Here is an 18,465-nt window from a genome sequence, read left to right on the forward strand (position 1 = left end):
TCAATTTTACATAAGCCAATTAACCTACAAACCTGCACATCTCTGTGATGTGGGAGGAAACCTGAGCACCCGGGGAAAACCCATGCGGTCCCAGGGAAAATACACAAATTCTGTACAGACAGCACCCGTAGTCAGTATTGAACCCGGGTGTCTGGTGCTGTAATTGTCTTCCACCTTAATCTTAATAATATATAATACTTAATAATATATTTTGATTGAAAACAGGGCAGCTTATTAAACGTGGTTTTCCTGTATAAAAACACATTTATGAGGAATGATTCAAATCTCACCGACGAATGAGTCATGATTATTAGTTGGTATTCAGAAAGAAACAAAAGCTGGAGTAACTCAGCGGGACAGGGAGCATCTCTGGAGAGAAGGAATGGGTGACGTTTCAGGTTGAGACCCTTCTTCAGACTTTGGAAAGGATGGAAGTTTATCAAAATAATTGAAGGAGGTAGTTGAGGAAGGTGCTACCGCAACATTTAAAAAACATTTAGACAAGCACATGGATAGGACAGGTTTAGAGGGATATGGGCCAAATGCAGGCAGGAAGGATTAGTGCAGATGGGACATGTTTGTCGGTGAGGTTCAAGTTGGGCCAAAGGACCTGTTTCCACACTGTATGACTCCATGACCTCTGTATCAATACACTATATTGCATAAAGTCATGACGGAATTGATAATGTGAATGCACAGTCTTTTACCCAGTTAGAAAAATAAAGAAGCAGAGGCCATAGGTTGAAGGTGAAAGAATTAATAGGTAATCGAGGAACAACTTTTTCACTCAGAGGATGGAAGGTATTTGGAGTGAGTTGCCAGAGGAGGCACTATAGCAGCATGTAAATGACAATTGGATAGGTGCGTGGTTAGGAAAGGTTTAGAGGGATATTGACCAAAAGCTGGCAAATGGGATTGGCTTAGATGGGGCATCTTGGTTAGCGTGGATGAATTGGATCGAGGACTAATTGGTTCGGCAACTTGAGTACCCAGGAGCGAAGAAGACTGCATATAATGGTGGACACTGCCCAGCCCATCATGGGTGCGGATCTCCCCATCATCAAAGGGATTTGCAGGAGTCGCTGGCTCGAAAACGCAGCCAGTATCATCAGAGACCCACACCACACTGGCCACGCTCTCATTTCACTCCTGATATCAGCTAGAAGATACAGGAGCCTGAAAACTGTAACATCCAGGTTCATGAACAGCTTCTTCCCTACAACCATCAGGCAATTAAACACTACAACCTCCAAATAAGCTCTGAACTACAAAGACTTGGAGACATTGGTTTGGTCTTTTTGCACTATTATTGAGTTTTGTTTGTTTTCATGTGTATGTATGTGTATATGAAATATATGAAATAAAGGTTCGGTACACCATATATATATATATGTACTGAATGTGTAGGAAGGAACTGCAGATGCTAAACTGAAGATAGACACAAAAAGCTGGAGTAACTCAGTGAGACATGCAGCATCTTTACAGAGAAGGAATGGGTGACGTTTCAGGTCTGAAAAAGGGTCTCGACCTGAAATGTCACGCGTTCCTTGTCTCCAGTGATGCTGCCTGTCTCGCTGAGTTACTCCAGCTTTTTGTGTCTATCTCTGTATATACTGAACTTTTTTTTTGTTTATTATATTGTTTACAGAGCACTATGTTTACATTGAAGATAGACACAAATAGCTGGAATAACTCAGGGGGCCAGGCAGCATCTCTGGAGAGAAGGAATGGGTGACGTTTCGGGTCGAGACCCTTCTTCAGACATATGTTTACATATTCTGTTGTGCTGCTGCAAGTAAGAATTTCATTTTACTATCTGGGACATACAACAATAAAACATTCTTGTCTCTTGGGGGGCCTGTATGACTCTATGTCTCCATTGCCATAGAGAGTCCCGTGCTTATTCCATAAAAATGAACTTGTGCAGTCCTTACCTGACCGCACCGTCTGAGTCTGCATCTGCAGTCTGATCTTGACCAGGTCCACTGGGGCACCGATCGCGACCGTGACCAGACCCACCACCGCGCTGGCAGCAGCCACATCAGACAGGGCTGGGCCTCGGCGACTGTCTTCACCATAGCGATACTGGCAAATGGCCCTCTGCGCATTGCCATAGACACCCAATGCCACCGAGTTGTACACCGCGATGCTGGCTAATGGGAAAGATAGGCCTTTGAAGAAGCCAGCAACCTGGAAAGAGATTACGGTGTTTAGAAACATAGAAAATCGGTGCCCTTCGAGCGAGCACCGCAGTTCAATATATCATCTGATCATCCAAAATCAGTATCCCATTACTGCTTTCTCCCCATATCCCTTTGTTTCATTAGCCCTAAGAGCTAAATCTAACTCTCTCTTGAAAACATCCAGTGAACTGGCCTCCACTGCCTTTTGTGGCAGAGAATTCCACAGATTCACAACTCTCTGGGTGAAAAGGTTTTTCCTCATCTCAGTCCCAAATGGCCTACCCCTTATTGTTAAACTGTGACCCCTGGTTCTGAACTCCCCCAACATCGGGAACATTTTTCCTGCATATAGCCTATCCAATCCATTAAGAATTGTATTTGTTTCTATAAGATCCCCTCTCATCTTTCTAAATTCCTATGAATATAAGCACAGTCGATCCATTCTTTCATAATTGTTACAATTTTTACAGTGTAAACAGCAATATGCACCCGTTCCTTTATGATCAGTTAAGGAAAATAATAATAATTATTATTATTATTGTTATTTTTAGATAATGTGATATTTAAATAACATGATCTTTTGAAAAGGAAAACATGTCTTTATCTAATAATAATGAGATAAAGCCTAATGGGCCTGTCCCACTTTGGTGAATTTTCAGCGGACTGCCGGCGACTGTCAAGTTGCCGTTAATCGCCTGAAAAACTGGGAACTGGAATGGCGACTGTCAGAGTGGAACACACAGACAAACACATCGCAAAGGCGGGGGCAGGGCAAGCGGGGGGGAGCGCTGACTGAAATTCACATGATGCAAAGCCAAGGTGATACAGATACAGAACAGAAAGGTTGGCGCTGTAATTAAGACGGCTAAAGCACAGTGTACGGTAAGTCCTTTAAAAGAAGTGGGGGAGGGGGAAAGAAGGAGTGGAGACAACTTTTTAAGAAGCCAGCAAATTAATAAGCCAGAGATACACATCTGTGAAGCCCGGCGGACATTTAACATTACCGGACGGTTTTCCTTGGTTCTGAAAACTCCTGCTTAGGTTTATTTTCCCCAATGAGCCAATGAAAATGACCAGTCAGCAAAGGCGATTAACTAAAACTACCTATGACTACCTATAACTACATGATCACCCCCACTACAACTGCACCTATGACTACAGGATTATCGATTATCTCCATGGCGAAAAACTTGCGTCGACAATACTCAGGCTGCGACTAGTTCCCAGAATGCGGGAACTTCTCGCAACCATGAAGAAGACTCGCCAGAGATCACCAGTGAACATGTGGCGAGTGCAGAGTCTCCTGCACTCACCTAAAAAGTTGCCTAGGTGGGACAGGCCTATTAAGTTTTCACTTTAAAAACCACCTTATTTAAATTTCCCATTATTATATAATACTAATAATATAAAGACTTATATGTTCATTTTTAAATATCACATTATTTGCATAAACCATTATCAAATAATAATAATAACAATAATGATAAAGACTTACATGTTCATTTTTAAATATCTTCAGTGCACATTGGACTGTGTTACTGTAGCCATGTCCGGCTTGCAAGCGGGTCTGAAAAATAATTAACTTTGAGGCGTAAATGAGGACACAGCAGGTAACATATAAAGTGTTTTCGTGAGCTGTTCTTTGAATGTTGATGCTTTGGCGACTTCAAAGGGGATCCTGTTGAGATACCAAGTTAGCGTCTCCGTGTTTCCCCCACACAGTTCGAAAGCCTTGCTCGGCGTTAGAAATACAAATGGAAATTTACCTTGACAGTGTCGAGGGGGTGGCCAACAATCACGCTCGCCGCTCCTACCACGAAAATAAAAATCGTCAGAGTCACAATAAAAATTTGAAACCTTCCTTCCACTACAGTAAAACGGAGATTACACTTCAAAGGCACCTCAGTGGCTGTGAAGCAATCGCTTTTCCACATCCCGAAGCCTTTAAAAAATGCTATAATACAAACAAGTCATAGAGTTATACAGCACAGAAACAGGCCCTTCGGCTCAACACATCCATGCCGCCCAAGATGCCCCATCTACGCGAGTCCCACATGCCCATGTCCTTCTAAAATGTTCCTGTCCCAACACCACTTTTAGGGAACTGTGTACTTGAGCTTGTTGATCCCTTTGCTCTACAACACTCCCCAGGGCCCAACTGTTAATTCTGAAAGACCTGCCCTAGTTCGACTTCACAATTTGAAACATTTCACTGCTTCTGAAGGGATGCCATTTGCCAATCCCCACCACTTGCCCAAATGATCAAGATCCCTCTCTAATTCTTGCTAATCATTGTCACTGTCTACGATACCACCTGCAAAGTTACTCACCATGCTTTATATATTAGCACATAGAACATATCTCAACAATGGGCCCAACACAGACCCCTGAGGCACACCATTAGTCACAGGCCCCCAGTCTGAAAAATTAAATTTCCACCATCACCCTCTGCTTCCTACCACTTAAACCAATTCCGATTCCAGTTTTCCACCCTTCCCGAGGTCATCTGTTGCCGGCTCTGTTTTGTTCTGGCCTTCTCTACCTTTCAGTCTGAAGACGGATTCCAACCCCAAAACGTCACCTATAGCTTTCCTCCAGAGGTGCAGCCTGACCTGCTGAGTTACTCCAGCACTTTGTGTCTATCTTCTGTATCCAGTTGACTAGCTCTTCCTGCATCCCATGCAATCTAACCTTCCAGGGCATACCATCACACAGTGACTTATCAAAGGCCCATATAAACAATGTCTACGATCTCACCCTCATCAACCATCAACTTTAGTAACTTCTTCAAAAATCTCAAAAATTCATGAAACATGATTTCTCATACACAAAACCATGACGATTTTCCCTAATCAACCCATCTTTCCAAATGTATGTATATCTTATGTATATATCTTAGCCATAAAAATCCCCTCCTGGAACTTGTCTACCAGAGAAGTTAAGTTACTGCTCTATAGTTCCTAGACATTTCTTTACAACCTATCTTAAATCAAGCGCACGTTAGCCATCTCCAGTCATCCTCACCTCACCCCTATATAACAAAGATTAATGTATCTCAGCCAGGACTCCCACAACTCAAGAGTTAAGAGTGCTTTATTGTCATATGTCCTGAAATGGGACAATTAAGTTCTTATTTACAGCAGCTCAACAGATATGTAAACACAGTACTCTAGCTTCCCACAGTGCCCGCCTGGATATACCAATAGAAACAAGGAACTGCAGAAGCTGGTTTACGAAAAAAGACACAAAATGATGGAGTAACTCAGCAGGTCAGGCAGCATCCCCGGAGAACATGGATAGGTGACGTTTTGAGTTAAGGCCTTTCTTCTGACAAGAAACTTCACCTATCAATTCAAAGAGCATCTCTGGAGAACATGGATAGGTGATGTTTTGGGTCAGAAGAAGGGTCCCGACTCAAAACGTCACCTCTCCATGTTCTCCAGAGATGTTGCCTGACTTGTTGAGTTACCCCAGCACCTTGGAGATCAGGCCCTGGAGATGTATCTACATTCATACATTTTAGGACATCCAACACCTCCACTGACATCACCATTAACTTTTCAATGTACCCCAATCCTTCCTTTCATGTCTTTCTGAACGGTAAAAGCAGAAGAGAAATATTCAAGGCCCATGTCCCTTGGGTCCACACATGGCTCACGCTGGCGTCTCAGGGCCTATATTCTCCCTCTTCCTTTAATATCTGTATACAATCTCTTTGGACTTTCATTAATCTTATCTGCCAGAGCTATCTCATACCCCATTTTGCCACCCCGGTTTCTTAAATATGCTACTCAATCCTCTATACGCCTCCAGGGATACACCTGATCCAAGTTGCCTATATCTGGCACTTAACTCTGTGTAGCAAGGAACTGCAGATGTTGGTTTAAATCGAAGATCGATGCAAAATGCTGGAGTAACTCAGCGGGACAGGCAGAGCATCTCTGGAGATAAGGAATGGGTGACGTTTCGGGTCGAGACCCTTTAACTCTGCTTTACCGACTCGAAGGAGGCTCGTGACCCTACACGCCACCTCTCCATTCCTTCCACAGATGCTGCCTGCCCCACCGCGTTACTCCGGCACTTTCTGTTTTGCTCAATATCTCTACTTATCCGAGGTTCGTTGCTCCTGCCCACCTTGCCCTTGCGCTTGGCTTAACAGAAGCATGCATTCCCAGAGATAGTCTCACTATCTCACCTTTTAAAAGGGTCATCTACTCTCCGGACTTGGCTTTCCCCGCAAACATCCTACTCCAAGCAACTTCTACAAGTGTGGATTGAAATTTATTTGCCACCTAGACCAAAGATCTTAGAGCAGACCTAGACAACGTAAAAACCAGACAAAGAAACTTGACACCGAAGTGACCGCTTGGGAATAAATTAACTTGAGCCAAATGTCACCAGAAGTTCCAACTAATTCCATCCAATGATGGAACTAGATTAGTGACGACCTCATTAATTTAATTTGGCATGGTACTTTAGATTTCTGTGCACCACTACAGATTCCATTACAAGCTTTGCACAAGGCTGTTGCTTTGTACCCCCACTGTCGCATTTATTACTGTACAGACACCACATGTTTCACGCGGGGGTTTTGTGCTAAAAAATCTGCACGTAATTCAAAAAACCCATAGAACTGTTAAAAAGGTGCTGTTACCTCCGACCCATCCAGCGATGAAATCGTCGAGCTGGACGCTAGCCATTTAACGCCTATTACAGGTTGTCTAAGCGGCGACCTGGCTGAATAAGGGAACTGGATGAAATTCACCGGCTGCTGCCACACTCCTCAGTCTCACTTTTTTTTCTTTGCAGGGACTCGGCTCCGGGCAGCAACGAGACAGGACGGTCTGTGGACACTCTGGCGCCGCCTCCACTCACTGACTGAGTCGGAGAATCAGCATCGCTGGAGACCGGGCGGAGAGAGCTGGGGGCGGGAGCCCGGTTCGGCTGCTAGAGAGGGTCCAGTGGGAAGAGAGGGCTCGGGTGATACAGACTAAAGTGGGAGGGAGGGAGGTGACGGAGGACGACTGGCACATGTATTTCAAACCCGCTTGCTTTCTCCCCGCCTTGTGCTCACATTCCCAATACAAAAAGCCACTACATCGTTCTGCATTACCCCGAAGCAGCCTCTTCTCTCACATCACCCCACTCCCCCAGTCTCCAAACACTGCCTGCCCCGCTGTGTAACAACTCCAGCATTTCGTGTCTATCTTCGGTGTAAACCAGCATCTGCAGTTCCTTCTTACACGAGTGATATTTCACTGGTTCCTTATGCGGATGAAACTTACAACAAATTATTCAGATATTCAGCCACCTTTATTTCCCCAACGTTTTCGAAGCTTATGGATAGGTGTGGGGTCCGGTTTTATTCATGAGCAAAATAGCTCCTCTACCCTTAAATCCTGCACGGTCGTTTTTTCCCCTGTGCTGCATCTGTTGTGGATGAAGGTAAAACGAGCACTGGAACAATGCTGTTGATGTTTCTGCATGGTCGTCCGCAGAGCCTTGATTTCCCAAAACGCCACCCAGGAAACTGCAACTACAGAAGGACTTGTTCCAGCCATGACATGTGCCGTGTTGGAGAGGAAGGAGATTATTGTTGACTTCAGGCAGACCAGAGGAGGCAGTCATACCCCCATCCATATAAACGGGACTGAGGTGGAGCGCGTCTCCAGCTATAAATTCCTCGGGGTACACATGTCGGAGGATTTGTCCTGGTCCCTCAACACCTCCAAGCTGATCAAAAAGGCACAGCAGCGCCTTTACTTCCTGAGGAGGCTCAAGAAAGCCCACCTGTCCCCCCGGATCCTGACCAACTTTTACCGCTGTACCATAGTATCCTGACCACCTGCTTCACGGTATGGTACAGCAGCTGCACTGCTGCGGACAGGAAGGCACTACAACGGGTGGTGAAAACAGCGCAGCACATCATCGGTGCCCCGCTCCCTGCCATGGATGCCCTCCACCGAAAACTGTGTCTGAGACGGGCTGGGAAGATCATCAAAGACCCCTCACACCCCAACCATGGACTGTTTGCCCTCCTCCCATCAGGGAGGCGGTATAGGAGCCTCGGGTCACGTACTAGTAGGATGAGGAACAGCTTCTACAACAACACAATCACATTGCTGAACTCGGAGTCCCGCCGATAGATTTCTCTGGTCTCTCCATCCCCATTGTTTAATTATTCTGTATTTCTTGATTATTCTGTATCTTCTCTCTTTCTATTTTTTTTTTCTTATGTACAACCACTACGGACTGACGCAAAACTGCATTTTGTTGTACTCATACTTGTATTTGTGCGATGACATTAAAGTTGAATTGAATGGAATTGAATTGTGTTGTTTCCAGTTGAATGTTAAAACGCATCGTTCAATCTGCTGGAGGAACTCCACCGGTGAAAGTAGCGAGTCAAGAATGGTCATATATGTACCCCCACAACAGGGACAGTGACATTCCTGATATACACAAAGTGCTGGCCTAACTCAGCGGGCCAGGCAACATCTCTGGAGCGTAGGAAAGGGTGACGTTTTGGGTCGAGACCAATCCTTCTTCAAACAACTAGTTTAGTTGAGTCTATTGTCACGTTTTGTTGCATGCTATCCAGTTAGCGGAAAGACTATACATGATTACAATCAAGCCCTCCACAATGTATAGACAGAGGAAAAAGGGAATTCAGTTTTGTGCAAGATAGTCCAGTAAAGTCCAATTATAGATAGTCCAAGAGTGTCCAATGAGGTAGATTGGAGGACCGCTCTCTAGCTGTTGATGGGATGGTTCAGCTGCTTGATAATAGCTTTGAAGAAACTGTCCCTGAATCTGGAGGTGTTCGTTTAAGTTGGTGTGTTGGCATATTGGGCTCATCCCATTTGCCTGCATTTGCCTTTCAGCTCTCTAAAATCTTCCTATTTGTAGATTTAGGATAGATAGATTTGTAGATAGCTATTAATGACTATGATATAGTTGGGATCACGGAGACATGGCTCCAGGGTGACCAAGGCTGGGAGCTGAACATCCAGGGATATTCAATATTCAGGAGGGATAGACAGAAAGGAAAAGGAGGTGGGGTAGCGTTACTGATTAGAGAGGGGATTAATGCAATGGAAAGGAAGGACATTAGTTTGGAGGATGTGGAATCGGTATGGGTAGAGCTGCAAAACACTAAGGGGCAGAAAACGCTGGTGGGTGTTGTGTACAGGCCACCTAACAGTAGTAGTGAAGTTGGAGATGGTATCAAACAGGAAATTAGAAATGCGTGCGACAAAGGCAAAACGGTTATAATGGGTGACTTCAATCTACATATAGATTGGGTGAATCAAATTGGCAGGGGTGCTGAGGAAGAGGATTCTTGGAATGTATGCGGGATAGTTATCTAAATCAACATGTAGAGGAACCAACGAGAGAGAAGGCTATTTTAGACTGGGTATTGAGTAATGAGGAAGGGTTAGTTAGCAATCTTGTTGTACGTGGCCCCTTGGGCAAGAGTGACCATAATATGGTTGAGTTCTTCATTAGGATGGAGAGTGACATTGTTAATTCAGAAACAATGGTTTTGAACTTAAAGAAAGGTAACTTTGAGGGTATGAGACGTGAATTGGCCAAGATTGACTGGCAATTAATTCTAAAAGGGTTGACGGTGGATATGCAATGGAAGACATTTAAAGACTGCATGGATGAACTACAAAAATTGTTCATCCCAGTTTGGCAAAAGAATAAATCAGGGAAGGTAGTACATCCATGGATAACAAGGGAAATCAGGGATAGTATCAAAGCAAAGGATGATGCATACAAATTAGCCAGAAAAAGCAGCATACCGGAGGACTGGGAGAAATTCAAAGACCAGCAGAGGAGGACAAAGGGCTTAATTAGGAAAGGAAAAATAGATTATGAAAGAAAACTGGCAGGGAACATAAAAACTGACTGCAAAACTTTTTATAGATATGTGAAAAGAAAGAGATTAGTTAAAACAAATGTAGGTCCCTTGCAGTCAGAAACAAGGGAATTGATCATGGGGAACAAGGATATGGCGGACCGATTGAATAACTACTTTGGTTCCGTCTTCTCTAAGGAAGACATAAATAATTTGCCGGAAATAGCAGGGGACCGCGGGTCAAAGGAGTTGGAGGAATTGAGTGAAATCCAGGTTAGCCGGGAAGTGGTGTTGGGTAAATTGAATGGATTAAAGGCCGATAAATCCCCAGGGCCAGATAGGCTGCATCCCAGAGTACTTAAGGAAGTAGCTCCAGAAATAGTGGATGCATTAGTAATAATCTTTCAAAACTCTTTAGATTCTGGAGTAGTTCCTGAAGATTGGCGGGTAGCAAACGTAACCCCACTTTTTAAGAAGGGAGGGAGAGAGAAAATGGGGAATTACAGACCAGTTAGTCTAACATCGGTAGTGGGGAAACTGCTAGAGTCAGTTATTTAAGATGGGATAGCAGCACATTTGGAAAGTGGTGAAATCATTGGACAAAGTCAGCATGGATTTACGAAAGGTAAATCATGTCTGACGAATCTTATAGAATTTTTCGAGGATGTAACTAGTAGCGTGGATAGGGGAGAACCAGTGGATGTGGTGTATCTGGACTTCCAGAAGGCTTTCGACAAGGTCCCACATAAGAAATTAGTATACAAACTTAAAGCACAAGGCATTGGGGGTTCAGTATTGATGTGGATAGAGAACTGGCTGGCAAACAGGAAGCAAAGAGTAGGAGTAAACGGGTCCTTTTCACAATGGCAGGCAGTGACTAGTGGGGTACCGCAAGGCTCAGTACTGGGACCCCAGCTATTTACAATATATATTAATGATCTGGATGAGGGAATTGAAGGCAATATCTCCAAGTTTGCGGATGACACTAAGCTGGGGGGCAGTGTTAGCTGTGAGGAGGATGCTAGGAGACTGCAGGGTGACTTGGATAGGCTGGGTGAGTGGGCAAATGTTTGGCAGATGCAGTATAATGTGGATAAATGTGAGGTTATCCATTTTGGTGGCTGGAGTAAAAACAGGAAAGCAGACTATTATCTAAATGGTGGCCGATTGGGAAAGGGGGAGATGCAGCGAGACCTGGGTGTCATGGTACACCAGTCATTGAAGGTAGGCATGCAGGTGCAGCAGGCAGTAAAGAAAGCGAATGGTATGTTAGCTTTCATTGCAAAAGGATTTGAGTATAGGAGCAGAGAGGTTCTACTGCAGTTGTACAGGGTCTTGGTGAGACCACACCTGGAGTATTGCGTACAGTTTTGGTCTCCAAATCTGAGGAATGACATTATTGCCATAGATTGAGTGCAGAGACGGTTCACCAGGCTGATTCCTGGGATGTCAGGACTGTCTTATGAAGAAAGACTGGATAGACTTGGTTTATACTCTCTAGAATTTAGAAGATTGAGAGGGGATCTTATAGAAACTTACAAAATTCTTAAGGGGTTGGACAGGCTAGATGCAGGAAGATTGTTCCCGATGTTAGGGAAGTCCAGGACAAGGGGTCACAGCTTAAGGATAAAGGGGAAATCCTTTAAAACCGAGATGAGAAGAACTTTTTTCACGCAGAGAGTGGTGAATCTCTGGAACTCTCTGCCACAGAGGGTAGTTGAGGCCAGTTCATTGGCTTTATTTAAGAGGGAGTTAGATGTGGCCCTTGTGGCTAAGGGGATCAGGGGGTATGGAGAGAAGGCAGGTACGGGATACTGAGTTGGATGATCAGCCATGATCATATTGAATGGCGGTGCAGGCTCGAAGGGCCGAATGGCCTACTCCTGCACCTAATTTCTATGTTTCTATGTTTCTATTTGTCCAAATGTCATTTAAAAGTACTAATTGTATCAGCTTTTATCGTTTCTTCTGGCAGCTCATTCCAGATAAGGACTGCCCTCTGAGTGAAAAAGTTGCTCATGAGATCTCTCTAAAATCTCACCCATCACAACATAAATCTTTGCACCCTAGTTTTTGCATCCTCGACACTGTGAGCATTCACTTTATCCGTGCCCCTCATAATCTTGTACACATGATCCCATTCTTCAGTCTGAAGGGGTACTGTCTGACCCACTGAGTTACTCCTGCACTTTGTGTCTATTTTTTAATACAATTCACCTGCTTTCTAAGACAGTTATTTTTTCATTGTGTTTTGCACTAATATCTTGTTATTTGCTTTATTTTTCATTTCACTGTCTGGTAGAATACGTGTGTAGGTTATAAATAATCTTTTATGATTTATGTTTTTTTGTGTTTATCTGAGTCCACGTGCCTGTGATACAGCTGAAGAAAGATTTTTCATTGTACATGTACAGTACCTCACCCGAGGTGGCTTGACTCGACATTGGGATTCAGACCACAGATCCTTAAGCCCTGACCTAGAATATCCAAGTGTTTCTTTTTGACTTATCACAAATGGAGATTTTCCAACCACTTCTTAAATAGTTCGTAGTATTTTTAAAAATTACCAGCATAACTGGAAATTAATTCAGAACAAAGACAAAGTAAACCGTGTGGCGCAGCAGTAGAGTTGCTACCTCACAGCGCTTACAGCGCCAGGGACCTGGGTTCGATCCTGGCGACAGGTGCTTCTCTGTACGGAGTTTGTACGTTCTCCCCGTGACCTGCGTGGGTTTTCTCTGAGAACTTCGGTTTTCTCCCGCAGTCCAAGGACATACAGGTTTGTAGGTAAATTGGCTTGGTATAAATGTAATAAATGTCACTTGTGTGTGTAGGATAGTGTTAATGTGCGGGGGACGCTGGTCGGTGTGGACTCGGTGGGCTGAAGGGCCTGTTTCTGCACTGTATCTCTAAACTAAACTAAAGTAAATGAAAGAAGACTAGAAAAATAAAAAACTGCTTTACTTTTTCAATCAAGATCATCAACGTTGTTCAACTCCGCCCAGACCCTCCTCCACCACAATCAATCTGAAGAAGACTCCCAAGCTAAACTGTAACCTTTTCCTTTTCTTCAGAGATGCTGCCTGACCTGCTAAGGTACTCCAGCTTTTTGTGTCTATCTTCAACTGATTAGTACCTTGTAAATTAAGAAAGCTATCCCTGGGGAAAAGCTCTAAGGCTGGAGATGTTTAAGAAGGAACTGCAGATGCCGGAAAATCAAAGGTAGACAAGAATGCTGGAGAAACTCAGCAGGTGAGGCAGCATCTATTGAGCGAAGGAAATAGGCGACGTTTCGGGTCGAGACCCTTCTTCAGACTGAGATGTAGTACTTTCTCAGCTCTACATGTCTTCCGCTGCTTTTGGGCTCAAGAGTATTTTCTTATCTACATATGCAATGGATAATGAAAGCAACTGAAGATATACTGGGTGGTATTAACACCGTGGTCTAACCCTGACTGCAAAATACTTCTGAACCTTACAGCTGGTGAAAGATTGAGTAACCCATCACACATTCTTCTAACTGCTTTCTTCTGAATGAACGTTAAGGTTCTATTTAAAGAAAGAGACACAATTGCTGGAGTAACTCAGTGGGTCAAGCAACATCCCTGGAGAACATGGATAGGTGATGTTTTGGGTCTGGACCCTTCTTCAGACTGATTGCCGGTATGGGGGAGAGTGGGGGGAGGAAGAAAACTAGAAGAGAGAAAGGATAGGACAAAGCATGACGAAGAAGGGTCCTAACCCGAAACGTCATGCACCATTTTCCTCCAGAGATGCTGCGTGTCCCGTTGAGTTACTCCAGCACTTTGTGTCTGTCTTTGGTATGAACCAGTATCTGGAGTTCTTTGTTTCTACAAATGTTATGGATGAACACAGGCGAGGGGGTGGTGGTTGTTAGGTGGATGTTTGAACGAACTGGGAGAGCAACAAGGAATGGAAGCAGAATGAGATAATGGTATGAGGTTGGGTGGATGCAATCCTTTAATGAAGCAGATGTGGATTTGAAAACAGTGGAAACTGCAGATAGGACACAAAGTGCTGGAGTAACTCAGAGGATCAGGCAGCATCTCTGAAAGAGGGTCCCCACTGAAAATGTCACCTATCCTTCTTGATTAGTAAGCGTGTCAGGGGTTTTTGGGGGAGAAGGCAGAAGAATAGGGTTCATGTGTGTATATATTTATATTATGGTATATGGACACACTGATCTGTTTTGTAGTAAATGCCTACTATGTTCTGTGTGCTGAAGCAAAGCAAAAATTTCATTTCAGGGACACATGACAATAAACTCACTTGAACACTTGGACGAACACTTGAGAGGGAAAGATAGATCAGCCATGATTAAATGGGCTGAAATTGCCTAATTCTGTTCCAATCACTTATGAAATGATGAACTATGAACTTATCCATGTTCTCCAGGGATGCTGCCTGACCCGCTGAGTTACCCCAGCACTTTGTATCCTCGTACTTACCAGCATTTGCAGTTCCTTGTTTCCACAGAAACTGCGGATGCTGGAATCGTGAGCAAAACACGTGATTTGAGTGCTGGAGGAACTCAATAGGTCAGGCAGCTTCTGGGAGTGTCTGGGAGTGTCACTATGCCCCTTTACCCTCCATCGTATGTATCCTACTCCTCCTTCTCCTCCTTCTCCTCCTCTCATCCCGAGTCTCTCATTTTCCTGTTCCCCTGCTTCCACACCCAGGTCCCTTTCCTGGTGGAATTAATTGCCACAGAAGGCCTTGGAGGCCAAGTCAATGGATATTTTTAAGGCAGAGATAGATCGGTCCTTGATTAGTACATGTGTCAGGGGTTATGCAGGGAAGGCAGGAGAAGGGAGTTAGGAGGGAGAGATAGATGAGCCATGATTGAATGGTGTAGTAGTCTTGATGGGCCGAATGGCCTAATTCTGCTGCTATCACTTACGAAAATGAACTTTCCACCCACATCCCTCCCTCCGACTTTACATTTCACTCTTTTTTGCTCCTTATCGGATACCCTTTTGTCTCCATTACACCTGTGTTGGTCATTTACTCCACCCACCTGCCAAGCAAATCCGACATCACCTGTATCCCACCTATTGCTTGCCAGGTTTTATCGCCTCCCTTTCCAACTTGCTCTCCTCCATGCCACTCAGTTTGAGGAAAGGTCCTGACTCGAAATGTCGACCATAGGTTTGATAGCTCAACCCTTGACCATCAAAGACAGATTGCTTCGGCTTGAGAGGGGAATGGAGGTGGTGCAGGTCAAATGCTATGAATTGTGATTTCGCTTAGATGAATTATTGCTTATGCTAGATTGGATATCAAATGAGAAATTGGACAACAGTAAACTGTGGAACGATGGAGGGATGAGAGACCAGAAGCAGATGCCAGGCCTGTGATAAATTCTCAGAATCATTACAGCACAGAAAGGCAGTTTTATTAACGTGCCTCTGCCTGTTTTTTTGTGCAAAATAAAATCAATTTCCCTAATTTATAGAATCAAAATAGTTCCATGTGATTTTATCTGAAGAGCCAGAGGGAGTACACAGTCTCACATTCACCTCACGTTTAAAAGACTCTACCTCAGTCAGATTTGCAGAAAGAACATTATTCTAATTAAGAATGTAGAAACAAGGAACTGCAGATGCTGGTTAATACACAAAAGGGCACAAAATGCTGGAGTAACTCAGCAGGTCAGACAGCATCTCTGGAGAACAGGGATAGATGACGTTTCAAACACAATGACTTGACATGTTAAGTTTTCCCTTTCCATCCTGTTTACAGTGTATCCCCACAGGGATATGTGGGGATACAGCTGGCTTTACCCTTCCCCCTCCCCCTCCCCTTCCCCCCTCCCCCTCCCCCCTCCCCCTCCCCCTCCCCTCCCCCACTCTGCGTGCAGCTTTACAAGCTGCAATGATCTCCTTTCCAGCTTTAGCATAGTTTACTTTAATTTAGTTTAGTTTAGTTTAGTTTACTTTAGAGAAACAGCGGGAAAACCACCGAGCCCGTGCCGACGAGTGATCATCCCATACACAGGCACTATCCCACACACACTGGGGAAATTTTTTTTTTTTACCAAAGCCATTTAGCCCATAAACCTGTACGTCTTCGGAGTGTGGGAGGAAACCGGAGCGCCTGGAGAAAATCCACACGGTCACCGTGAGAACGTACAAACTCCGTACAGACAACACCGGTAGTCAGGGGGATCGAACCCGGATCTCTAGTGCTGTGAGGCAGCAACTCTACCTCTGCGCCACCATGCCAAGCTCTGAGAAAAAGTGACTGCAACCTGAATCGGTGACTGTTTCTCTAACCATGGATTCGATCTCACCTGCTTTCCAGCATTTTTAATTAATTTTTGTTTTACAATTCCAGCATCTACAGTTTTTTTTGATTTTCTCTTTCCACTGACGTGGTTTGGCTGAGTCCTTCTGTCATTTTCTATTTTGGTTTCAGATTCCAGCATCTGAATGTTATTATTTTGGCAGCATGGTGGTGCAGCGATAGAGTTGCTGCCTGACAGCGGCAGGGACCCGGGTTACATCCCGACTGCGGGTGCTGTCTGCATGGAGTTTGTACGCTCTTCCCGTGACCTGCATGGGTTTTCCCCCGGGTGTTCCAGTTTCCTCCCACACTCCAAAGACGTACATGTTTGTTGGTTAATTGGCTTTGGTAAAATAAAAATTTGTCCCTACTGTGTGCGGGATAGTGTTAGTGCAGGGATCGCTGGTCGGTGTGGACTCGGTGGGCCGAAGGGCCTGTTTCCATGCTGTATCTCTAAACTAAACTATTCCCTTGTTTAAGAAGGAACTGCAGATGCTGGAAAATCGAAGGTAGACAAAAATGCTGGAAAAACCTCAGCGGGTGAGGCAGCATCTATGGAGCAAAGGAAATAGGCAACGATTCGGGCCGAAGAAGGGTTTCGCAGTGTCAATGAAACACTCTTTGACTCTTATTGACTTTCTTGTTGCTCTTTTCCGATGCTGATTGCTCCTGTTTAGGGATCTTAAACAGTGAAAATGCGGAAAGCAAGAAGCCTTGATTTTGATTCCGTGCATAGCTCGGAATAAGGACAATGGGTGTTCCACAATGAACAAAGAAGAGTTCATCTTTGAATCTATTTAATGCAGCCCAGTTTCCAGTAGCATATGTTTGCCAACAGTTGATGCAATCCCACAAGGCTAAAATGGATCAAAACAAACTAATAACAAATTCTCATGAACTTTGCAAATCTCTCACGAAGTGAAGGAGTTGGGCTTTCTGATTCTAATATACATGAAAAAACAGTACTACTCTGAATGGTGAGAAGGATTTTTGAACAAGTTATGCCACAGTTGTTTTCATGGTGTTGTTTAGCATAGAAACAAGACCTTCTGACAACCAAGTCCATGCCGACCATCGATCACCAATTCACACCATGTTATCTATGTGATCCCACTTTCTCATCCACTCCCTATACACCAGAGGCACTTGACAGAGGCTGCAAACCCGCACGTCTTTGGGATGTGGGAGGAAACTGGAGCATCCGGCGGAAACCTACGCAGTCATAGGAAGAACGTGCAAACCCCACAGAGACTGCACCCTACGTCAGGATCGAACCCAGGCCTCTGGCGCTGTGAGGCAGCAGCTCCACCAGTTCTAATGGAGCAACTGCAGGAACTGTTAATTGGGACTGAGATAGCAAGTATTGCAGCTTCTCTGAAGGAACACACGACCATTATCTTACTCCAACAATTGCAAACCTTTCACGACTGTTTCTCGATCTCACCGTCTCCATCGCAGGCAATGGACTACTCACCGACATTTACTACAACCCCACTGACTCCCATAGCTATCTTGACTACACTTCTTCCCACCCTGCTTCTTGTAAGGTAGGACTGTAATGACCTACTCCCAATTCCTCCATCTACGCCGCATCTGCACCCAGGACACCAGGGCATCGGAGATGTCCTCATTCTTTTGGGAACTGGGGGTTCCCTTCTTCTATTATAGATGAGGCTCTCACCAGGGTCTCCTCTATATCCCACAGCTCCGCTCTTACTCCCTATCCCCCCCCACCCAATACAAGGACAGTCCCCCCCCCCCCCCCCCCTTGTCCTCGCCTTCCACCTCATCAGCCATCGCATAGAACATATAATCCTCCAACATTTTCGCCACCTCCAACGGGATCCTTTCACTGGCCACATCTTCCCATCACCCCTTTCTGCTATCCGCAAAGGCCGTTCCCTCCATAACTCCTTGGTCAATTCGTCCCTTCCTACCCAAACCACCCCCACCCCGGGAACATTCCCTTGCAACTGCAGGAAATGCTCCACTTGTCGCTTTACCTTCCCCCTCGACTCCATCCAAGGATCCAATCAGTCTTTCCAGGTGAGGCAGAGGTTCACCTGCACCTCCTCCAACCTCATCGACTGCATCCGCTGTTCCAGGCGTCAA

General features: G+C 44.8%; 1 protein-coding gene across 2 annotated transcripts in view; it reads right to left on the reverse strand.

The window, feature by feature from the left end:
• The window catches only part of slc25a48 (solute carrier family 25 member 48), a 49,353-nt gene extending 40,412 nt beyond the window's left edge, over window positions 1-8,941 (reverse strand). The window contains exons 1-4 of one of the 2 annotated variants that reach the window (XM_055643205.1): window positions 6,838-8,941; window positions 3,950-3,993; window positions 3,679-3,750; window positions 1,935-2,190 (exon numbers count right to left, since the gene is read on the reverse strand). In XM_055643205.1, the coding sequence (XP_055499180.1) occupies window positions 1,935-2,190; window positions 3,679-3,750; window positions 3,950-3,993; window positions 6,838-6,883 (418 nt within the window). In that variant the 5' untranslated portion in view covers window positions 6,884-8,941. The remainder of the gene's footprint in view (window positions 1-1,934; window positions 2,191-3,678; window positions 3,751-3,949; window positions 3,994-6,837) is intronic. The other variant, XM_055643204.1, reaches the window with a different exon arrangement.
• Window positions 8,942-18,465: the final 9,524 nt, after the last annotated feature.

The sequence above is a fragment of the Leucoraja erinacea genome, chromosome 11 (genome assembly GCF_028641065.1).
Source record: "Leucoraja erinacea ecotype New England chromosome 11, Leri_hhj_1, whole genome shotgun sequence".
NCBI classification, from domain to species: domain Eukaryota; kingdom Metazoa; phylum Chordata; class Chondrichthyes; order Rajiformes; family Rajidae; genus Leucoraja; species Leucoraja erinaceus.